The sequence below is a fragment of the Panthera onca genome, chromosome F1 (genome assembly GCF_046562875.1).
Source record: "Panthera onca isolate mPanOnc1 chromosome F1, mPanOnc1 haplotype 2, whole genome shotgun sequence".
In the NCBI taxonomy this organism is placed as follows: domain Eukaryota; kingdom Metazoa; phylum Chordata; class Mammalia; order Carnivora; family Felidae; genus Panthera; species Panthera onca.
Window position 1 is genome coordinate 7,670,002 of NC_138355.1, and position 25,180 is coordinate 7,695,181.

General features: G+C 47.0%; 1 protein-coding gene across 1 annotated transcript in view; it reads right to left on the reverse strand.

Moving 5' to 3' along the window:
• The window catches only part of KIF26B (kinesin family member 26B), a 464,521-nt gene that overhangs the window by 267,745 nt on the left and 171,596 nt on the right, over positions 1–25,180 (reverse strand). Inside the window, exon 3 of the mRNA XM_060644891.3 lies at positions 23,564–24,100. Coding sequence (XP_060500874.3) covers positions 23,564–24,100 — 537 coding nt within the window. The remainder of the gene's footprint in view (positions 1–23,563; positions 24,101–25,180) is intronic.

Here is a 25,180-nt window from a genome sequence, read left to right on the forward strand (position 1 = left end):
GAGTACAAAGTCATGGAATGTAAATATAACGATGTCATGATGATGTCTGGGGAGTTCATCACGCTGCCCTCAGAGGAAAGTCAGGTCAAACGTGGTGTGCCGGTAGAGACTGAAAAACCAGCTTTCCAGGAAAAAACACCTGGAGTTGTAGCATTGCCAATTTCCAAGCTGTAAATACTCCCACCCATGACCAGGGTATGGGCTTCAGTACATCACAGGGTCCAGAGCACTTGTTCAGGTAACAGCATCCAAGAAAGTCAACTTGGCGCCTGGCTCACTCCTCGGCGAAGAGCAAAATTCTGTATTTGCCTCGCACTGTGTCCTATCCACCACCAAACTTATCTGTGAAGCTTATCTCATAATTTGGGCTGTTTTTACAAAACGAAAGGAAAGAAAAGAGTGGACTATCTGTGGGTCAAGTCAAGTAAATCAAAAGCCTAGAAAATCCCACCCTGAGAAACCAGAGCATCCTTAAAACACCCCAACAGTGACCTACCTTCAGCATATACATGTGCCCAGATCTACCTGACTTTGAACCTTGTGTTACATTTTGACTGCTCAATGCTGGAACCAAAATCAACCGCTTTCCTTTCTTTTAGGCCCATAATAGTTCAGATATTAGTAAATTAAACACAACAACAACAAACTTTGTTCAAGACTTAGTAGGGACGAAATGGATGCTTCCTTCTTTTTTTCAAATTTTATTATCTTTTATTTTCTTTTTAATTTATTTATCCAAACTAGTTAACATGTAGTATAATAATGGTTTCAGGAGTAGAATTTGGTGATTCATCACCTACATACAACACCCAGTGCTCATCCCAACGAGTGCCCTCCTTAATGCCCAACACCCATTTAGCCCATCCCCCCCCACCCAACACCCCTCCAGCAACCCTCAGTTTGTCCTCTGTATCTAAGAGTCTCTTATGGTTTTTGCCTCCCTCTCTGTTTTTATCTTATTTTTCATTCCTTTCCTCTACATTCATCTGTTTTGTTTCTTAAATTCCACATATGCATAAAATCATATGGTATTTTCTCTCTCTGACTTATTTTGCTTAACATAATACATTCTAGTTCCATCCACGTTGCTGCAAATGTCAAGATTTCATTCTTTTTGATTGCCGGGTAATACTCCATTGTGTATGTATCTTTTTTATCCATTCATCTTCTTTATCCATTCATCTGTTCAATGGACATTTGGGCTCTTTCCATACTTTGGCCACTGTCGATAGCACTGCTATAAACATTGGGGTGCATGTGACCCTCTGAATGAGCATTTTTGTATATTGTGGATAAATCCCTAGTAGTGCAATTGCTGGGTCCTAGGGTAGTTCTATTTTTAATTTTTTGAGGAATCTTCCTATTAGCAATTTCACCTACTAAGAAAGTATTTTTTATGCTTTTAAAATATTTTAAAAGCATTTCTGGTAAAAGATGATGTTAAATGCATGCATTTATTAGTGCTGCTCTTTCCTGAAATCCTAATGAAACAACAATACACGGGTTTTAGGAAACGTCAACTCACAAGGCCACAGAAGATGGGAGAAGAAGCAGACGCAACACAATTTTAGAAGCTGGAACCAAGACGGGCAAGCAGTAACTAACTTAGCAGATCCCAGAAAGATGAGTCTCAAGATAAAAATTAGCATAGCTGCAAACGACCCAGTTCATACTTTAAAATCTCTCAAAAGGCTTAAAACTTAATGGCACCAGATACACTGGGTGGAGCTAAGCCAAAGGGGATTGGCTGAGATTTGGTTTAGGAAGGACTTAGAGCTCCAGATCTCTTCCTCTGGTCTAGGTGACTGCACCTCCCCATCCTGGGAGTCTAGAGGCTTATTCTGTAACAGGATAACACCTAGGGTCTCCAGACTAGAACCCACCAGGCACCGCTAGGAGTAGGGAACCAATAAAGGAGCAATTAAGTTTAACACTGAATTTGAGACCTCTCTTGTCTTCTTCCTCTCGGCTCCCAGAATTCACACCAGGCTAGAAGAGTCTTTCCTGAGGATCTGCATAACCTCAAAGAAAAGAACTAAAGAAATTTTTAAAAATGGATATTTCAGGTCACTCTACAGGTAAGACAGCACTCAAGAATCTCTTCCCATGCTCCTCTGTCTTGCTATTTTTGCCTTACTCATAAATATGATCTGTTAGCCAAGGATCATCAAATATTTGAAGAAAGAATCTAATACAAAACAGGGGGACTATCTTGAGGAGAGATATGCAGGGAAAATAAAACTAAAACAGAACACAGCCCACTATCAATATTCTCAGAGCAATGAACGAAAATGCCGCATCCATAAAACAAGAACAGAATTAAAGTATTTAAAGAAAAGTAAATTTGGAAAAGAACAATTAACAACAACAAAAAGAAGTTCTCAGAAATTAAAAACATGATAGAGAAATGAAAACCTTAATAAAGTAGTTCAAAGATGAAACTGGAGAAATCTGTCAGAAAATGCACTGAAAATAAAAATGTTTGGCAAATAGGAAAGTAAAAAAAAAATTAAAAAAAAAACCCCAGAACATATGGCTAAATAATAGGAGTTCCAGAAAGGATAAACAAAGAAAATGGAAGAGAAGACAAAGAAATAAAGAAAATCCCTTGGGGTAGGCCAACATGAAGACTGAAAGACTCATGAGGTGCTAGAAAAATGGATAACATTAGATCCACTCCAAAATACATTCCTGGGAAATTCCACAGCACGAGGGATCAAGGGCTTCCCAAGAGAGACAGAGACAGAGATGAGGAATGTTTCATGTAAATGATCAAGTTTCAGACTTTCCCACATGGACACTGGAAGCTAAAAAGTCACTAAAGAAGTACCTTTAAAATTCTAAGGGATGATGATTTCCAACCTAGAACGCTTATCCAGACAAAAAGCATTAATCAAGCATCAAGAAAGAATAGAGATACTTCAGATCCAAAGTATCAAAAATTTACCCCAGTTGCATGCTTAAAGAGAAAGTAACCGGGGGGTGCCTGGGTGGCTCAGTTGGCTAAGCGTCCAACTCTTGGTTTTGGCTCAGGTCATGATCTCACAGTTCACGGGTTCGAGCCCCACATCAGGCTCCACGCTGACAGTATGGAGCCTGCTTGAGATTCTCTCTCTCTCTCCCTCTGCCCCTCCCCCACTTGTGTGCACTCTCTCTCTCTCAAAATAAATAAATAAATTCAAAATAATAATAAGAGAAAGTGACTAGAATTACATGGCTCAGTTGCAAATAGCTTTTACATAGTCACAGCAATACCTTTAGATAGTCTTTATGTAGTCATAATAACACCAGATATTAACTGAACCAAAATTATGGCCAATTATTAGCGCAATGGGAAAACAGGTAAGCATATGTAGCGGGGAGTGGAGAGCAGGTCACGGCGAAAGAGAATTAGATCTCCATGTTCCTCAATGGTCCAGCAAGAGGTCAGTAATTCTCAAACTTGTCAGGAACGCTTTACAATCTTAAAGGGGCATCTGGGTGGCTCAGCAGGTTAAGTGTCCAGCTCTTGGTTTCAGCTCATGTCATGATCTCATGGTTCATAAGTTCAAGCCCCATGTCAGGCTCTGTACTGACAGTGGGGAGCCTGCTTGGAATTCTCTCTCTCCCTCTCTCTCTATGATCCTCCCCCACTCTGTCTCTCTCAAAATAAATAAATAAACTTTAAAAAAATACAATCTTAAGATTACTAAGGACACCAAAGAGTTTTTCCTTTATTGTACAATATTTCCGTTTCTCAGTTTGCTTAGTTTACTGGGTCTTTACCACTAACTCAACTCCAAACTCTCCTCTATGTTCTGTAACTCTGCTCTCAAAGTGTTCTAAAATATTAGCTATCTGATCATTACATCTTATTCAAGAATTCTTTCCCAGATCCTCCTGATCTGTGCCTCCCTCTTAAATCTATTGATATTTGCCATTTTGGAAATTAAACTAAAACTCAAAATATATATATTTATTTTAGAACGAGAAGCCCATTAAATGTTTAACATAAATAATATATTTTATGAGATACATTTCTTCTCCCAAATAAAAAATTTAATGCAAAGATTGACATTGTTTTACATTTTCACAAATCTTTTTTATGCCTGGCATATGTTGTTTTAGTTATGTGGCTTGTATTGTTTCCACTGAATATATGGAGAAAAATCTATCCTCGGACAGATATGTAGTTGGTAAATGGAGCACTATTTCAATAGCCTTTTCAGATAATTGTGGACGTTCTTCTTTGATACTATACTAAAACTTGACAAGTGGTAGTTTCTTAAAGGTTCATTGAAATGAGCAATCGGAAACTACATTAATAAATGTTTAGTATCCTGTTATAATAAAATCCATTAGGCAACCATGCACGTTGAATGGATACTAGGTTATAAAATTTTCTAACAGTGCCTAGGTCATTGGAAAATATTGGTTTCCTGAGTCATACATATCTTCCAGATGTTTTGATATATTCCATTACACAATGGCAAAAAAAATCACATTTGTTGACATCACCATTAATTCTATCAGGAAGTCTTTAAGTCATGGATAGATGAATGGCTAAAGAAGATGTGGCACACACACACACACACACACACACACACACACACACACACACTGGAATACTACTCAACCATAAAGAAGAATGAGAGCTTGCATTTGCAACAACATGGATGGACCTGGGGGGGATTATGCTAAGTGAAATAAGTCGGATACAGAAAGGCAAGTATCATATGATTTCACTTATATGTAGAATCTAAAAACCAAACAGACAAAAGCAGAAACAGACCCCATAAATACAGAGAACAAATTGACGATTACTGGGGCGGAGACGGGCACAGTGGGTGAAGGGGGCCAGGGGGAGGGACAGGCTTCCAGTTATGGAATGAAAAGGTCACGACATGGAAGAAACAGCACAGGAATGCGGTCAATGGTATTGTGACATTGTATGGTGACAGATGGCAGGTACACTTCACATACAGGAATACCAAACATTGAGGGTCACTAAGTTGTACACTTGCAACTAATGTAACACTGAGTGTCAGTTAAATGTCAATAAGAAAAAAAAAGTCCTTAAGTATTGGGAAGCTTTCAGGCTCATGGTGGCAGAATCAAGTTTTCCAAAAACTTCTATTGGGTCACCAAGGACATTCTTAACTGGAAATGTACTTTTAAAAATTTCTGAATAGGTGATGATGGAGAATATAATGACTAGTATAGTTTGGTGCCACTGTCTCAATTCAGCAAACATGCCAGAAGTTTCACCCATCACGGCGAATGTCAATACAGTAAGAAAGGCAGATGATGTCTGACTATTGCATAAAAATAGTTTTGAGGGGCACTTGGGTGGTTCAGTCAGTTAAGCGTCCGACTTCGGCTCAGGTCATGATCTCACAGTTTGTGGGTTCGAGCCCCGCATCGGGCTCTGTGCTGACAGCTCAGAGCCTGGAGCCTGCTTCCGATTCTGTGTCTCCCTCTCTCTCTGCCCCTCCCCCACTCACGCTCTGTCTCTCTCTCAAAAGTAAATAAACATCAAACAAAATTTTTAAATAGTTTTGATCTCATGGGCCCAGTGGAAGGGTCTTGGAGACTCAGATGGTCCATGGAGTACACTTTGAGAATTGCTGTAATAGGTGATCTAAAACTAAATAAATCAAGTAGCAGCAACAGAAGAATGGCACGATGTGGAGATAAATGTTAATGAACTCTGGAAAGCAGGAAACACCCACTGCATTCCCAGCAGAATGGTATCTTTCACATCAAGTCTTGTCAAATGATTTAACTCGTTAACTGATGTGTGTGTGCAACTTTGATTTAAAAACTGATAGAAGATGAAAATTTTTCAAAAATTTAAACATTCTAAGTAACTTAAGCCTCCTTCCAAAACACAATTTACTGCTTCGAATACTCAGGAGACTAGAAGACTCCTTCCAAAGGATAAACATGGTTATGTACAATGAGCTTGAAATGTAATTTCATTTTTAATGTGGATAGAATACGAGCTATAGCTCCTTGTCAGCCGATTCTAGTAATAAAGATAGATAAATATAACTCAATCCAGTTCCCCCAGAAGAGTCATGTGCTCATGTGAACATGTGTTCACGAAGATGAGCTTTTCTGAGAGTGGACACGGTGTGAACTCTTGAATTCTTAAGCCCTAGATAAAAGGAAATGGAACTTCCTTCCTCCTTCCAAGAGGAAATATGATATCCCTCGGAGTAAGCTTTCTTACTGACTACGAGCCTGACTTACAGGGCGGCTCTCCCAGTCCCCAGGGCCACTTGTCTCTCCAGTCACTGCTGCAGAGTCCCCTCACAAGAGACAGGCATACAGGTGAGCATACTTCAAACCCCACGGTGGCTTTTCTGCAGACAGGCTCAAGGTTCATTCAAGGTCCACTCAGGTTCAATCGAAGCCATCGATCGGATATCTTCCCTTCTGGAATATACAGACTCAGAGCAACATTCCCAGTAGAAATAGAATTCTAAACAAACTGGAGATGAAGGTCAGATTCATTTCCATGAAGAAGGGGTATGGAAGGAGAACGGGTGTACATGAAGTACACGTGAGGGCCACGTTTCTGTGATGACTGAGAACCACGCCTCTCTGGGGAAGGCAGGAGACACATGTGGGAGGAACGGGGTCCATCATGGCGAAGATGCACTGGGCCAGGTTAAGAAACATGGCCGCTGTCTTGGCAATTGTTGAGCATGGCAACAAATGCTAACAGCATCCTAAGTGCACGGAAAGAGAAAGAAAAAAGAGCAAATCTGGGCAAATCAAGACTACAGTATGCCTCTGACCAGGCATTTAAGCAGCCATCTTGTCCTCAGTCATTTAAAGTACGTGATTCTGGATAGTCACCTTAGCTGCATTTTTCAAGGAACAGTATGTTTCAGTTCGAACTACTTTCTATTTTTTCCTACTCTGTACGTAGTATTGATCCGGGGGCACCTGGGCGGCTCAGTCTGTTAAGAATCCGACTCGGTTTTGGCTCAGGTCGTGATCTCATGGTTTGTGGCTCCTGCCTGCTTGGGGTCTTCTGTCCTCCTCTCTGCCCCTCCCCCCCTCCCCCCACACATTCTCTCCTCTCTCTCTCTCTCTCTCTCAGAAGTAAAATAAAACATTAAAAAAAGTATTGATCCAGAATGAAAGTTATTGTTCAAGTCTTCTTAGAAAGTGGTTTTTTAATACTACCACACAAAAAAAACCACTAAAAGGGTCATAACATGGACCTTTCTCCCGTAAGATTAATTCTCACCAAACAGTGAACGGGAACTTTATGAGCCAGAACACCTCAGTCACAAAACGCTCCTGGAAACACCTCCAGGCTCACAGAGGTGGGCACCAAAGAATCGCCAGGACGAGAGGAAACCGACCTGCTGTTCAGTGTCTCAAGGGGATCCGTGGGACCACAGGACCTTTTAACCCAAGGTTTCAAAATGGCCTCCTCTGGCCTCAAAAATATTAGTACCTACTATGCCAAAGTTGGCAACTGCAGCCCAGAGCCCTTAACATTTCCTGGGTGGAATAGCCAGAGGTGGAATCCAAGAGGATGAGGGAGGTAACTAGACTTGGACAGAGTCTCTGACGCCTTCCCATTCTGCCCACCTGCAAGGGTCCAAACCAATGCCCGGTTACACTCCAGGCAGGTGGCAGGGCCGCCTGCTAATATCACGCATACAAAGGAAGCAGGGAGATACTTTTAACAACGGAATCAAGAGTTAGACTCGATAATACAGCCTCTACTTCAACCCATAACACAGTATTTGCTATTTATTTCTGGACTACGACTCATACAAACAGTCCATTGAACTCGTCGCTCTGTAAGGAACCAATATTAAAATGCACTTTTCCAGATACCTGGATGGAAGGCCTATCTGGCTTCCACCCCGTGTTCCCACAGCCCAGCGTCTGGCTTGTGCCCAGGCGCTGACCCCAGGTGGACCCACATCACACAGCCATGCTCCGGAAGATCCCAGAAGGGACAAACTAAGCTCTACTCACCCTCTCTTCCCAGCCCCTGACATCTGAGATTTTGTGGGCGTCTCAGAACACTGAATGAATGAAAACCCTGGCTTGGGATATTCCTCAACTGAACTGTTTTTCTCCTCCCAGGATCAGAGGGTGCCGTTTGTTGTAGGTTAAGCTAATGAGGTCATTCATCGTTTACGTTATCAATGGATGGCTTTAAAAAGGTGCTTGTTTAAAGGAGGAAGCAATGCTAATACGGGGCCGGAAGCCGGGTCAGTGGGATCCCGATGATCCCTGCAGGGTTTATGGACAGGGCGGGGGGAGGGGGCAAGATTTTTCTGCATTGTGGGTGGTCAGAGTCCGGTTCTCCTCCATGGCTGCCAAACCCAGCCGGGCAGCAAGAGCCCCCCCTGAGCCCACCGCCCAGGAGGCTGGGTTATCGGGATCAGAGTTCCTGCCCACCACCACCACCACCACCGGAATCACTCTGTGCCATTCCTTCAAGGACATCACTGGATGCCCTCCCTGCCCCAACACACACACACACACACATACACACACACACACGCAAGTAAAGGGGAGATGATCAGAACAGCCCATCATTCCTCACTGACTTTCTACACCAGGACAGAGCCCGAAGACCCAGGTTCCAGAAGAACCAGTTGTGTACCTGCCTCCTGCTTCTCTTCCTTGTGCGGCCTCATTGGTCTCTGCCTCCGACACACAAGGCAGCCTCGTCTCCCACCCCCAGACTCACGACCACAGATGTCTCTGAACTGGAGGGCCCATCAGCTGACCACCCACGCGGTGGTCACCCGACACAGACCAGGGGTCAGCCCCAACCATCCTATTCCTTGTCCCCCAATCCACCCATTCTCAAGGCGGCCTCGGGCCTTATTCTAAGCATCTGCGGAATCTGTCACCCCTCACCCAAGCCCTCTGCCCCACCAGACCAGCAGCATGGCCCCCGCTATCCGCCCGAGTCCCGTCTGCATAGGGTTTCTCCCGTCTACCACCACCGAGGGATGAAACCCACACTCTGCCCGTTCGCCATGCTTCACATCAACCTCTGCGTCCTCACCGGCTCCCGGCACCTCACTCCGCGACATCCCCGGGCCTTCACGGATCTGCCCCTCCTCCTGCCTTCTTTAACGCTCTCCCCCCAGATCGCCTTCCTCACACTGCCTGGCAGGTGTATATAATTCGCGGTGCTCCGAGGCACAAGTGTCCCAGAGAGTTTAAGTGCTGACTCCTAATAGGCTGACTGTGCTTACGACCGAAGTGCATTCAGTGGATGATGTTTAGGTAGGCATTATGCTAGCAACGCATCTACCTTATTAAACATTTAACGACTAGTTACTGTAATTAATACATTTACACCAATTAACCCCCAAATGCTGCACTGGTTTGTTTTCCACTTTGCCTGTTATATCGTTGGAAGTTAGCAGGCACTTAGAAGAGGTCGAAGGTTTGCAACGTTTCAATAAGTGACTTTCGCGTTAATTGCTCTACTTCCGTTCCCACTGCCTTTCCTGCCAAACCTTTTGCATAAACTGCTAACAACGGATGGAGTCGACGGATTTTCATTGCAAGTCCTTTTATTTCCTGTGCCTGCCCATTCTGAGATGCAAATAAATTCTGATTAAAAAAAAGAGGGTAGGATTGGGGGGGGGAGAGGTACGAATAATTTACAAGATAAATAATTAGGTGTTAGAACTCTCTAGAGGTGACTGCATAATCTACAAGAGAAAAGGAAGTGGGGCATCTGGGTGGCTCAGTAGGCTAAGCATCTGACTCTTGATTTCGGCTCAGGTCACGATCTCATGGTTTGTGAGTTTGAGCCCTGAGTCTGTGCTGCTGACCGCGTAGAGCCTGCTTGGGATTCTCTCTCTCTGTGCCTCTCTCCAGCCCGTGTGCATGTGTTCCCAATCTCTCTCTCTCCCAAAATAAATAAACGTAAAAAAGTAAAATAAAAAAGGAAGAGAAAGAGAAAACGTGTGAGTGCGTGAGGTGAGGGAAGTGAAGACTGTGGACAATGTAAGTGAATATGAGAAATCATTAAGGCTCAGACTTGCTGAATATTTACAGTCAGAGAAGCCAGAACTTCCTTGTTGTTTACTGTGACCATAAAACTTACATTGTGAACCTGTAGAAATGCCATCTACTAAACTTAATTCTAACACATAACTGAGTAAATGCTCAGTAAAACATTCACTGACTTTTTTAAATTCCAGAAAGGTGGGACTCCTCTGTGCGGGTGGTGTCTGTCTTCACGAACTCGCACCTCCGTTTCCCCGCCATTGTATGATGTGCTGACCTCACAGGACCGTTACGAAGCTCCAGGGAACAAATACGCACAAAGCACTAAGCGCTGTGCCCCGGCAAGTGGTAGCGATAATTATTATTTTTATTACAACGAAACCAAGCTGACAAAATACACACACGGCTCCCCAAGTCGAGAGACATGCACTGGAGACAAAACCAGATTAAGATGAGCAGGCTTGGGGCGCCTGGGTGGCTCGGTCGGTTAAGCGTCTGACTTCGGCTCAGGTCATGATCTCACCGTCCGTGAGTTCGAGCCCCGCGTCGGGCTCTGTGCTGACCGCTCAGAGCCTGCAGCCTGTTTCAGATTCTGTGTCTCCCTTTCTCTCTGCCCCTCCCCTGTTCATGCTCTGTCTCTCTCTGTCTCAAAAATAAATAAACAAGAAAAAAAAAAAGATGAGCAGGCCATAAGGGAGGGGGTACAGGAAAAGCTTGGGGTGTCTGCTCACAGGCTGATGAAGCAGAGGGCAGAAGGGGCCCTCAGGATTCCCCCCACCGTGGGTGGAGAAACCGCCCGGCTCGCCACCTAAGTCGTAGAAGTGGACGTGGAATTAAGAGGGTTACTTCTCTCCACGGTCTTCCCAAAGCCAATGCCATTTCCAGGGCTGAAGGGCTTTCTGAGAGATTCACCCCCCAGCACACGTTCAGGAACAACTCAGCGGACCACCCTCTGGGTTAGCGCGTGGTCTGCAGCCTCGCTCGAGAACAGAGGGGCTTCTAGACCACACTCCCTGGAGGACAGCACATCCTGCTCCTTTTTTCCAGAAAGCATCAGCCACCACCATCCACCTTTTCTCCTCCTTACTGTGGACAAGAACTTTCATTTCTCTGCTCCCTGTCCCTCTCACTTCCTAACGGACTCAACGAAGTGGCTGTTGCTTTTTTAATTTTTTTAACGTTTATTTATTTTTGAGACAGAGAGACAGAGGCACGAGTGGGGGAGGGTCAGAGACAGACAGGGAGACACAGAATCCAAAGCAGGCTCCAGGCTCCAAGCCGTCAGCACAGAGCCCGATGCGGGGCTCGAACCCACAAACCATGAGATCACCGCCTGAGCCGAAGTCGAACACTTGCTTAACTGATGGAGCCACCCAGGCGCCCCAACGGCCGCTGCTTCTAAACGGCCGGACTCCTCAACTATGACTGTGCGGGTTTTCTGAGCTGTGTTTGGAGGGAGCGGGCCACCTCACCCAATAGTAGCGGTCAATCCCCCAAAGCACCTGTATTCTATCAAAAAGGGTATTCGAGTAGGAAAGGACTGTCTCTCCTTACAGGAAAACAAAACACGGCAGTTTCCAACAAAACCTGCAATACACGTAAGGGATGCCTCAGCCTCAGGATTCACCGATTCCACAACCATTGCTCAGGGGTGACAGCACGTTCCGGTGTAGATATGTCACCTTTCAGGGTGTTGTGCGGGAAGGTGGAGAACCACACTCTACAAGCAGTCCCTGTGTGTTGGGTTCTGGAGAATCTCTCAGTATGGAATCTCATTCTGCAACTCGTGCGTGCGTGTGTGTGTGTGTGTGTGTGTGTGTGTAAAATTTCATTTAAATCCAGTGTTCAGGACTCAAAAATGTATTTCAGGATGAACAAAGTTAATCCTCCAAACAACGTTAAGGAGACGGATGCTATGGATGGATGTTGACCTTCTGTGTGGTCACGACACTACTCAGGTAACTCAGCAGGTGCGTCACAGTTTGCACACAAATCCGGGTGCCCCTTCCACGAGGACAAAACGGAGTTCCGTTGTCACTGAAAATCTGTTCGGGCAACAAGGTCCTTTCAAAAGGATATGTGTTAGGATGCTGAGTTTAAACATAGTTATATGTTACCCTGTTAAATGAAGGCCACATTATTGGGGCGCCTGGGTGGCTCAGTCAGTTGAGCGTCCGACTTCGGCTCAGGTCATGATCTCATGGTTCATGAGTTCCAGCCCCGCGTCGGGTTCTGTGCTGACAGCTCAGAGCCTGGAGCCTGCTTTGGATTCTGTGTCTCCCTCTCTCTCTGCCCCTCCCCTGCTCCTGCTCTCTTTGTCTCTCAAAAATAAATAAATGTTAAAAAAAAAAATTTTTGTAAAGATATTATTGACAAGGAAATGGCCCTGTTTTATTAATCTTAGGGAATTACTGTAATTTATGATCAGATTTGAAATATTAGTCGTGTCTACCTCTTAGGTAAGCCAAAGCACATCTCACTAGATGGCAGTATTGTTTACACGGCCTTTTTGGTTTGGGGTTTTCGGGTGGGGGGGCAGTTATTGGCCCAACTTTGTCTCAAGCTTTGTCCCCACCGCCCAGTGAGAAGAGGAAACGTGGCCTTTGTTTCTCTATGACCGCGCCGAGAAATACAACACGAGACCCAACTTGGAAATCCCAGCGACGCAGAACTGCTCAAAAGCAGCGTGAGTGCAGTGTGCCACAGGCGTCCCTCCCCAGGAAGGCCGCGTGTCTGAGCAATCTGAGGAAATGGCCCCCCTTCCCTCAGCAGCGTGGTGAGGGGCAGGGGCAAGCGTGCGGGAAACGGTATTTGAATCCCTGCTCCAGCATTTCCCAGCTGTGTGACCCTGGGCAGGTCACTTGACATTTCCGGGCCTTGATCTGTCATCTGTAATTCACAGGGGCAAACCTTCCCATCCTGCTTTCACGGGCATCTCTGAGGTCTGTGGTTTTGTGGGGTTTTTTTGTGGAGGGGGGGGGGGGGTTGTGGGTCTTTTTGTTTTGTTTTGTTTTGCGAGGGAGTGAGAGCACAGGGGAGGTGCAGAGAGAGATAGACAAGAGGATCTGAAGCGGGCTCTGCACGGACAGCAGAGAGCCCCGTGTGGGGGCTCGAACTCCTAAGCAATGAGATCGTGACCCGAGCTGAAGCTTAACCAACGGAGCCACCCAGGCGCCCTGAGGTCTGTGTGCTTTAACAAGAAGGGAGCGTGTCATGAACAGGCCAATGGGTTCGATCTTCCCACCGATACTGCCCTTCACAGCCTAATCCACCGGGCCCGAGGGAAGCCAGCCTCCCGAAGGTGACAAACTGTCAGATTGGTTCCAGATTAGGCCTGTAATTGGAAAACTCCTGGCCACAGCCTCGAATAGAGACGTGGCTGCTGTTGTGTGGGCTCTTCATGTGGTGCCACTTTTCTCCTTGGTGTCTCAGTCATTCGCAGGCCTCAGACGTGCTGCTGAAAAGACACACCAACCCTTTGAGGCCACCGGGGCAGCAGGAAGGCGCTAACTGGTCTCCAGAGTCCTGAAACTGGTCGCTAGTATGCTTCCGCAGCACCTCAGTTACTCCCCGGGAACGACTTGGGCATATGAAACATGTGACTCATTACCTAATCCTCACAAATACCTCTATAAGATAGAGGCACGCTAATTTGTCACGCTCAAGACAGTTAGCACAGTCAAATCTCAACTTGAAAGTAATTAGGTGTGTGCCTGGGGTGGGGCGGGTGAGGGGGAGCCTTCAACGCTCCGATTTATTGAAGATTGCAGAGTCTACAGTAATTGTAAAAGAAAGATTTGTATTTTATAAATAGATAAGTAAATAATAAGAAAGCACATGTGTTATAATGGTATGCCACTGTGGGTATACAAATAGCAAGAATGAAAGACCTGGGCCCTCTGTTTCAAAGTGTTTATTCAGGGGCGCCTGGGCGGGGGCTCAGTCGGTTAGGTGTCCGACTTCGGCTCAGGCCATGATCTTGCGGTTCGTGAGTTCGAGCCCCGCATCGGGCTCCGTGCTGATGGCTCAGAGCCTAGAGCCTGCTTCAGATTCTGTCTCCCTCTCTCTCTGCCCCTTCTGTGCTCATGCTTTCTCTCTCTCTCTCTCTCTCTCTCAAATAAATAAACATTAAAAAAAAGTGTTCAGTAAGAATCTCGATCTAGGCCTGGATCACTCGGTATTTCAAATTAACTCCAAAATAATGAGGATTTACTCTTTTGGGTTGGTCTAAATGCTAGCTCTCTATCATTCTGTAAAATGTTAAATGATATGAGCCTATATATCGCCTCCCCTCCTCCCTTATGAAGGTCTTCAAATACGAAGAACATTGGTCCATGGGCCTTTCGGTGTTTCACCAATTTATCCCCTAATGGTGGGATGAGATCATTCTGCTTAGAATCTCACCTCAGCTGTGGCACACAAATGGGAAGCTGCTGCTTGGTCACGCGTAGAGGTGGCTGACGTTTCCCGAGCTGGCGAGTGCGTGATACTCACTTTATGGTTTGGGCCTTGTGTTTTCATTTACCACTGCTTCTTATAGAAAAGCGGGCCCTGGTTCCAGGCGGTCTTGAGTCCCACGAACCCAAGCTGCTGAAGGAACATGGCGCTCATGTTCAGGTCACTGAACTCCGGGGTCACCATGTGTCTGACACTGTGCTAAGCATTCAACGTACATCGTCTCACACGGTCCCCACAGCGGCTCTGCGACTTTCCGCTTTGCAGAGGAGAAAACACAGGCACGTGACAGCCAGGAAGCCGTGCCAGAGGTCACCCCACACAGTAAGCAAGGACGCCGGGCTTTTATTGCTGGTGCCTGAGCAGCAAATCTAGCGTGGCCCAGCATCGAGTCCCTCATTGTTCGAGACTTGGATAAAAGCACTGATAAGTATCAGCCTCAGACTTTCCCCCCAAATCTGTTTACTTTGTCATTAAAAGAAAGAAAGAAAGAGAGAGAGAAAGAGAGAAAGAGAGAAAGAAAAATCAGTGTGTGTTGTTCCCCCTGGACCAGGTCGCTGTGGTCGGTGGGTATTCTGGCTCTTTCTCTAGACTCCACAAAGAAAGCAAATATCTTGCCTCAGGACACCAGGGCTGGTAGAATGGGTCCGATGAGGGAGGATGTGGGAGGCTATTTAAAACAAAAGATAACTGTGAAAAAGAGCCTACACCTAGGGAATCTTCTCACTAACCATGATTTCACCTTCTTCCCTCATGTGGTGATCCTAAGCTCTGCCCTGCACCCCAGTCCAGCCCTGAGAGCTGCAGGAAGAGGAAAGCCGGTCCCCAAGCCTGGAACACAATCGCCCCATGCCCACCACCTCCCTCTGGGGCCTAGAAATATTGCTGAAGAAAAAGAAAAAAACAGGGCGCCTGGGTGGCTCAGTTGGTTAAGTGTCCAACTTCGGCCCAGGTCATGATCTGTAGTTTGTGAGTTTGAGCCCCGTGTCAGGCTCTGGGCTGCCAGCTCAGAGCCTAGAATCTGCTTCAGATTCTGTGTCTCCCTCTCTCTCTGCCCCTCCCCCACAGGCTCTCTCTCTGTCTCTTTTTCTCTCGCAAACATTAAAAAAAACCCAAAAAACGGACCATCCCACCACGTTAACCCCAGCCACCAGTTTGGTCAGCAGAAAAGCAAGGGACCTCCCGCCCCCCAGCACCGGCCAGGTGAGGTCTCCCCCCCCCAGGATAACGTTCCCCAAAGTGCTGTTTACATTTGCCCCTGTGGCTGGGCAGCGCAAACGGACGCTGAAGGTATTTTATAAGCTCAGAAGAGGAAGCTGTTACTCCACAAAAAGCCCACGTCTGTAAGTTGGTCACTCCACCTTGTCTGTCCGAGCAGTTGCTTCATTTTGTCCCCCTGCGTCTGTGTAAGGGTGTCTGTGGGTCCGATGCCTCCCTGCCTCTCTCTGCTTTACCCTTTGTGCCCTTCCCCCTCCCCGTTCTCTCTCTCCAAAGGACGAGAACGGGACTCCTTCACCGCTGGCCACCGTAAACTTGTGCCCCTGCTCCTGTTTCCGAAGTGACTCAACCGGAAAGGCTCCCCACGCCCCCAGCCCTACCTTCACCTTTTGCCCATCTTTCCACCATCTGTCCATCTGTCCCGTCTGTAGTGGGCTGAATCGCGGCGCCCCTGAATTCACTCACAACTCAGGCCCTGTGACATGATTTGGAATTGGGTCTTTGAAGACGTAGTTGGTGAAGGATGGAGATGAGGTCTTCCTGGATTAGGGTGGACCCTTAATCCAGTGACCGGTGTCCTTACAATACAAGGAGAGGACAGAGAGAGACCCTGGAGGAGGCGTCCGCGGAAGGCAGAGGTTGGGACTGTTGTGAAGCAGCCGCAAGGCCCTGTGGCCAGTAGGACTCTGGAAGAGACAAGGAAGGATTCCCCTCTAGAGTCTTCAGAGGGAGCACGGCCCCACCTTGATCTGGGACTCCTGGCCTCCCGAGCTGTGAGCGAGTATGTTTTTGTTGATCGAAGCCGCCTAGTTTGTGCTTATTTGTTATGGTGGCTTTAGAAACAAATATACTATCTGTCTGCAATCTGTCATCTGTCACCTTTGTTCTCTTCCCTGGACTTTACACCGTTGCCAGGTAAACTCTTCTTTAAAGCTGTGGTTCTTGACCCTGGCAGTTCAAACCCAGGCCTGGGTCCCACCCCCAGATATTCTGATACACTCGGTGTGGGGTGTGGCTCAGGCAGTGGTAGTTCCTTAAAGCTCTCAAGTGATTCTAGCGTGCGGTTAAAAATTCCTGCTGCTGAGGGGCACCTGGGCGGCTCAGCAGGTTAAGCGTCGCACTTGCTCAGGTCACGATCTCACGGTTTTTGGGTTTGAGCCCCACATCGGGCTCTGTGCTGACAGCTCGGAGTCCCGGGCCTGCTTCGAATTTCTGTGTCTCCTTTTCTCTCTAACCCTGCCCCACTCACACAAGCTCTATCTCTCTCAAAAATAAATAATATACATTTAAAAAAAATTTTAAACAATTCCTGCCGTAGAGCAAGGAAACTTTTTCGTTCCCCTGTTCCGAAATCTCCCAACGGCTGTCTTCCCACGAAATGTAAAGAGGATACCAGGGCGCCTGGGTGGCTCGGTCGGTTGAGCGTCTGACTCTCGGTTTCAGCCACGGCATGACCTCATGGTTTGTGAGTTTGAGTCCCGAGTCGGCACTGTGCTGACGACGCGGAGTCTGCTTGGGATTCTCTCTCGAGACTTCCATGGTGGTAATTACAGTGGGCAATGCAGAGTCACCGTGGTGTGCTGGTTATCAGCAAGCTACAACAAGGGGGAAATCCGAGACCACTAGAGGCCAACCCTGCAGGAGGAGTGACCTCTCATCCTGGGGAAGGCACCCTCAGAAAATCAGCGGACTTGCTGACACACTGTCTGATCCGCAGGGTAATGTCTGGTCGTTCTCGAGCAGCTCCTCGTCCAAAGACCTCACCTCGCTGCTCCCTCCACGCTTTTCAGCTACCAAATGTTTCCCGGGTGCATTAGTTTCCAGTTGCTGCTGAAGCAAATTACCCCAAATTGAGCAGCTTAGAGTAACACAGATTTATGCTCCATTTTCTGTTCGCTAACGTTCTGGAGGTCGGACGTCTGGAATGGATCTGCAGGGCTGGCTCTTTCTGGAAGCTCTAGCAGAGGATTCCTCGCCTTTGCCAGCTTTTAGAAGCTGGCTTTGCATGTGGCTTGCGGCCCCTTCCTCTACCTCCAAAGCCCTTCTCTCCTCTCTGACCTCTGCTTCTGTCCCTACATCGCCTCTGGCTCTGACGGTCCTCCCTGTCTCCTTCTTATAAGGGCCTTTGTGATTATGCTGGACCCATCCAGATAATCCAGGGTGATCTCCCCCTGAATCCTCAACTTAATCATATCTGCCAAGCCCCTTTTACTGTGTAAAGAAACATATCCACAGGCTTCCTTTTCCAGGCATTAGGATATGAACATCTTTGGGGCAGGGGGCTTATTCAGCCTACCACACCAAGGGAGAGAGTATTTTTGAAATTTCCTGCTGAAGTTGGGGTGTTTGCTTCAGACCGCAGCCCTGCCCACATCCCTAAGATACGACGACCCTTCTGGAATTTCACCCTGAGCACCGTATCCTCCAGAGACGCTCTGCCCATGACTGAATATACAATCTACTTCCTTTTCTTGTGTTCCGTTTGTCAAAAAGCATAAAGATAAATAATACTCCTCTGATCATCTATAAATAGGTGGGAAACAAAAACCCATCATGTTAAAAATAAGTGGTTTTGATGCTGTCATTTGTCAAATGGTGACATCTTATGCCATCGCCCTGGCTCAGCAGAAGCAGCAGCAAACGGGCAGGAAGCTGACACCGGGGCTGGCCCGAGAAGGGCACTGTGCATATGTTAGGGGACAAGTTGTCCGAGTAAAGAACATGAATGAGAGTCTTCTGCTCCCCCAGGGGCTGCAAACACCTGTCCCCGCTCCTGCCTAGAGAGTAGCTCAGCAGGAAGGAGCACATGCACACCCCGTCCCTCGAGCTCGGCTACCCTAGAACACGTGCTTCTGGTGTCCACAAAGCCATCGCAAGTCATAAGCAAAGGCTCTGAGTATGGGCGCACTGGCGAGCAGAATCTTCCTTCCTTCCTCTTGCAGAGGCGCTCGGAAATCCTCCGTAAAAAGGACCAGCAGCACATCCTCCCAAGTTTGTCTGACCTCTCAAGAGCAAGTTTAGGCACCGCACGAGCCTCGTGGCTTAGCGAGCCTTGACTCACTCGTAGGCTGCTGGAGCTGCCACAGTCCTCTTGCCCGTAACCTAAAATGTAAACTCCAATAACACCTATGACTTACTAGGCACAGTCGTCTTCTAGAAATAGACAATCCCACACCGACTTCAGCCATAGTTCCGTCTACCACGGTCTCTGACATGGATTCCAATGGATGCTTTTTGAGAAAGCAGGATAATTTTTACACCAGAGACGTTTTCCTTTAACCCAAGGAATGCACACTCAACACACTATCATGTTAATGATCCATTATGGATTTATGATTCATGTATTAATCTAACATCATCTTACATTGTCTTGACATGTTGACTTTATTGAAGTCCTAGGAAATAAAGTTCTCCTATCCCTTCAAGTGCCCCTGTATTGAATGTGACATCAAATGCCACCCGGATTCTTTGCGTTGCGCCCAAGGATCTACTGAGTATCGTTAAGATACTTCAGGTTAAAGATACTTCAGGTTAAACATAAGCTTGGTGCCCATAAACTGGTGGTTTCTACCAAAACTCCTGGGGTCTCAATAGGTCCTTTGGCCTGGAATGTTTTCCTGAACCTAGGGTCAGACATGAGAAACACCTTTAGTGTTTCCCTGAGATTGGCATTGTCTCTAATGAGCAGACACTTTTGCACGGGTTAGCTGCTGTGAGCGACATAATAATAAAAGGCATTGGGTTCTCAACGGGTCTGTAATCTAGCAAGAGAGATCAAACTAAGATTTAGGAAAGAGTGAACACAAAAAACTTCCTACCTCCCAGCCTCAGGCTTCTCTTCTGGCAAATGAGGGGATTCAAATAGATCCCTAATAATTGCATCCCTGCCCTAGAGCTTATAAAATGTTTGCATATTTTTCTTGACTGTTGTCCAACAACCTTACAAGGTCGGGATTCCATAGGTGAGGAAAGGGACTAAGACGTTAAGCTACTCAACTGAGGTTCACCAACGGGTGGCGCCATGGACTTGACCCAGGTAGGAAGGTCTCCAGTTCTCCCACCCTGATACAAAAGACAGTTAACCACTCTAGGGAACTGGATTCTGTGATTCTGGATTGGAATCACAACATTCTGTTGATTCTGAGTGCTGTGTGTGCAGTGTTCCCTGTGGGTGTTTACTATAATGACTAGAAATCATGCAAAAGCAGCTGCCTTTCAGAAAGATGGAATCAGGGGCACCTGGGTGGCTCAGTCGGGTGAGCATCTGACTTCGGCTCAGGTCATGACCTCATGGTAACGAGAGTTCGAGCCCCGCATCGGGCTCTGTGCTGAAAGCTCGGAGCCTGGAGCCTGCTTCCGATCCTGTGTCTCCCTCTCTCTCTGCCCCTCCCCCACTCGCCCTCTCTCTCTCTCAAAAACAAATGGTAAACATTAAAAAAGAAGACAAAACAAATAAAATGGATTTACTCCAAGGGATTATTCAACTTAGAAAAAAAAAAAAAAAAAAGATGGAATTAACCTGTGGTTGACTACAAGCAACTAACCCGGACATGTCTTTTCAAAGTCAAAACCCATGTGGTCCAAAGAAGGTTCTAGAGCACTTTCTGCTTTCCATGTACGTATACAGATTGGGCTAAATCGCCTACAAGCCAATAGCAGAAGGTCTTTCTGCGAAAGACAACTGGAGACTGTTGCGTTTTGGAGTGGGTAACGGGGGGCTTGAGGGATGTGAGGGACCTTCCTATCACCCGTGTGAAGGCTTCACCCTGTCAGTGTTGGAAAGCCTGTCCTAATCTTTGTCATCCTCCCTGCACTTAAATGGGAGAAGGACGACGTCCTCTTCTCCCACGTTTCTGCAGGCTCCAGATTTCAGCAGCAACAAAGTCTAGATGCTTCTCTGCTCAGCGAACAGCCCTGGCACCGGTCCAGAGGGCTACCTGCTCTGTGTGGAGGGAAGCAGGAGTGTGGGTGGGCAGGAAAAGCGAGGTCAGCTTTCAGAACAGTCAGCCGTGTCTGCTGAGCTGGCTATCCTGTGAGCTGCAGAATATTTATGGCAGGGAGATGTCCGTAATGGGAGACACTCAGTCTGGCCAGACGCCGATCGCCTAGCCCAGGGCATCAGGATGACACAGTCATGACACGGGGGCACCGATTCACAGCCAGGCACCAAATCTCTTTATCCCAGACAGATTCCTTTTGATCCCTTTATCGACTAGGCCGAAATGCACGAATTAGCCTGTTCTGGAGTCGGAAAGAAGCATTCGAATTTACCCAGGAAATTCTCAAGTCGGTGGCTTGTGTGAATCATCCTTGCATCGGCCTTGCCCACGGGCCCATGTGAGCCCTCCTGTGCGCTCTCTCACCCCCGCACTCACCTCCCCGGCTGACACTGGGTGGTTCACCCGCCCGACCCCGTAAAGACCACGGGACCGGAACCTGGGGTTCTAGCCCAACGCGGGAGCCCCACCGACACCTAGCACAGTGTCCAGCACTTGGTTAGAGCTTAATAAACATTTGTGATTGGGCAGGACATTCTTTTTCAGCAGACACGGAAGAAGAGGAGGAGCAAAACTAATCAGGCACAAGGAAAAAAAAAAAAAATCATCAAAAATCCTTAATCTTGCTTTCAAGAAGCATCTTTACCCTGCCATACAAACTTTCCTAACACTTTGACTATTTTCTAGGAAAGCACCAAGGCCCAATCCCTCATCCTTGCTCATTAGTGCTGTGCAGCAGCTGAATCTTCTAACTAGCACCTGATATATGTCACAAGTGCTCTGGGGCCCAGGAAGGTGTAACATGAGTCGTCTGTGTAACATGAGTACGTGCCTCACACAACTCAGGGTGTGTTGAAAATATGACCTGAGTACAAGAATGTGCACCCGAGCATTTTATTTACAGTAGCGAAAACTGAAACTCTAGTAATTGGTGCTTGGTTATATAAATTAGGCCACACTCAGATAATGGAGCATATTTATATAATGGCATACTATGCTACCATTAAGGATCCTATTCTAGAAAAAAATATATAATGGCATGGGAAAATGCACCCAGTAATATTAAGTGAAAAGCAGATCACAGAATTAAACATAATCACAATTGTATAAATTGGGCTTGTATAAAATCCTGGAAGGAAACATACCCAACAGTTATATAGTCCATTTCTGGGTGATGTTGATTTTTAGTCTTATTTATACTTGTTTGTATTTTTTGTATGTTATTTTATAGGAAAAATAATACTTTTTTATTAGTTTTCAACATAATATATTTAAAATCTCTAACAGAAAAGGTACGTTACTCAACAGCGGAAAGAGGCTATTCTGTTCCTGCCTTCCGTGGTTATGTTCAAGCGTTAGATGATAAAGCCCCATCCAGGGGGCCACTGGCTCGGCATCATATTTTTATACTCACAATCAAGAAAATTCCACCCCAAAGTAAAGTGGCAGGTAGGTCCCTGCAGGTCAACACAGGAGTGATTTTCTTTGGTATGTCGGGTCTGGAAAGGAGCCATATCTGGGAAAGATGTTGACGGGACACTGCTCTGGGGTAAAGCTGGGGGAAAGTTAGAAGTGGCAAGCCAGTGCTGGCTCCGTCCCCATCTGTGTGGCCGCAGGTCATTCGATTTCTCTAAGCATTGTGTTCCCCGTCAATAAAAGGAAGATCTAACATCCATCCTGCCTGCTCACAGGTCTACTGTGAGGTTAAATAAAATTATGTGCGCCCCGTATTTTGAAAACTACAAAGCACCCAGTAAATGGCAGTCTGGCGATCCAAGAATGCTAACTTTTTAAGATAAGGATCCAGGCTCCCCACTTTCCTTCAAGATATCAAGACAAGCCATCTATACTCCCTCTTCCACTCTAGAAAAGTCACCAGGAATTTGATCAGCCACATTTAACGCATTTTATGTTCCCCCGTACCTTCGCCCCACGTAACAAAACCATACTGTGTTCTCTCAACTTGTTTCTTTTTTTTCCCCTGGGAACATGGTCAGATTGGCTTTCCCTGCCTCCGCTGAGGGAAGGTGAGGCCAAAAGCCTGGATTCTTGCCACTGGAATGTGGACGAAGTTACCTATGTCCCTTCCAGGCTGGGTCCCTCAAGTCCCCCCAAGAGATTCTCCATAATCTCTCTCTTCCCTCATTCCTTGGCTGCTTGTACAAGATCTGGTGTCAGACTCTGAGGCCCCTGGAAGATGGTGACATGGAAACGAGTGGAAGGCCAGGCACCAAACACCCAATACAACAGGGCCATGAGTAAGAAATAACCTGGGATCATTTGTTACACCAGTGAGATCTCCTGACTAATACACTCTGTGACCATGGCCACCCCTCCAATCCACAGGGACTTCAATGCTTTCTGCTGCTTGCCACATGACAGATGCAGGGGACACCGAGAACACATATGGCAAACCCAACCCTCATCCAACAGAAAACTCACCCAAGAAAAGTTAAGACAATTTTTTAAGATTCCTTGGCAGATTTAGGACCTGCTCCCTTAATTTCTATAGGGAGACTCGGGAGTATGTGCTAATTTAAACAACTGAAAAAGAGAAAATAAGAAAACGGAAAGACACTTGGTAACCTAATCCCAACCGTATTTAAAGTGAATTGCAGATAGAAAAGGGTTATGGTCCAACAAGGCAGAAGGGGTTAGGAAGGGAGTCTACACCTTTTTTAGAGGGTCCAGACACTGGAAGCAGAGCGCTACCATGGATCACTGGCCCCTCATATGTTTCATCTTTATTTAGCAATGGCCAGTGGGGGGCCACATGGAAACATTGGGCTCTGAGTTGGGGAGTCCCCAGAAGGAAAAGAGCAAAGACAGGAAGTGCAACCCACTTCTCTGCATGGACTCCAACCAACCCTATTCTAACTTGCCCAGAGGCTACTTACCTGGTATGGGTACAGGGTGACTCCGTTGGTTCTCGACAGGGACCAGGTGCCATCCAGGTACTGGTGAGCCTGAATGGCCACTGAGTTGAGGATGTTCCCATTGCTGGGACTGGTGGCCATCTGAAGGCTGACCTTGGCCTGGTGGGTTGGGGACCCACTCTTCTTCTCGGCCCCGTTGCTGACCCCGAGGCTGTTGGGTTTGCTGCTGTGCTTGTTGGTGACAAAAGCCGTGTAGTTGGGGGAAGCGTAGGAGGCAGGCACAAAGGCCCAATCTCTGGGCTGCTGCAGCCCACCCATGTGCCGGGACCCCACCAGGGTGGGCATGTTGGAGAGGGCTGGGGGTGAGCCGGGCGAGCCATCGTAATGCTCACTGCCAGCTGCCTGTTCCAAGGTCACCACCATCTGGATGGCCTCCTGCTTCAGCTGGTTCAGGTGTGTGGCACAAATGTCACAGCGGTTGTCCTTGTCATTCCATGCCTTCCGGATGGTGTTGGGGACCTGGAGCTTGTCGTGAATCACGGCCGAGAAAGCAGGGTCCTGGAGAGCACACAAGCAAAACAAAACAGGAGAACCTGTAACTCAAGGCTGGTACGTGCAATTCAGATGTCTGGCTTAGGAGTTAAGCCCTAGATGTATTCAGAGTCTGACTGTCTGATAGACCTCCAACAGACATGAGCAGCCGGGCTGGCAGAAAAGCCTCTAGTGGACAAACACCTTTGACAAATAGGAGATTATTATGGTGGAGACATTAGGAATAATTAAAAACAAAAAGATTTCTTTTTTTTTTTTTAATTTTTTTTTTCAACGTTTATTTTATTTTTGGGACAGAGAGAGACAGAGCATGAACGCGGGAGGGACAGAGAGAGAGGGAGACACAGAATCGGAAACAGGCTCCAGGCTCCGAGCCATCAGCCCAGAGCCCGACGTGGGGCTCGAATTCACGGACCGTGAGATCGTGACCTGGCTGAAGTCGGACGCTTAACCGACTGCGCCACCCAGGCGCCCCAAAACAAAAAGATTTCTAAGCATCCTCCTCACCAGGATGGCAAAAGAACATTCCAGATTCTTCTCCACGTGTCCACTGAAGAATTACAGGGAGTGAGGGGTGAGTGCCGTCAGCCCCGACTGATGCATGTGGTCCCCTGGCCCCCTGCAGGCCATGGAACACTGGTGATTGATGGAGATTCTATTCTAAGAAAGTCTTGGCCTCATTAGTGCTGCGTGCTTAGTGCCATTGGAAGGAAACCAAACCGAACAGATTCTGGACCAGAAGCCCAGCAGCCCCTGCAGATTCCCCGTTGACCATCTGCTCCGTGGCAAGCTGGATACACGTGTCTGATATCCTCACCAATTCAGAGAAAAATACCTCCATGACAAACAGTCCAAGACACCTGTCCCCACAAGCATCATCTAAAACTACTATTCAAAACTCTCTAGCTCAGAAACCCTTGCCTAAAAGAAATCAGGGGGTGTCTGGGTGGCTCAGTCGGTTGAGTGTCTGACTCTTGATTGCCACTAAGGTCATGATCTCATGGTTCGTGAGATCGAGCACCACACTGAGCTCTGTGCTGACAGCACGGAGCCTGCTTGGGATTCTCTCTCTCTCCCTCTCCCCCC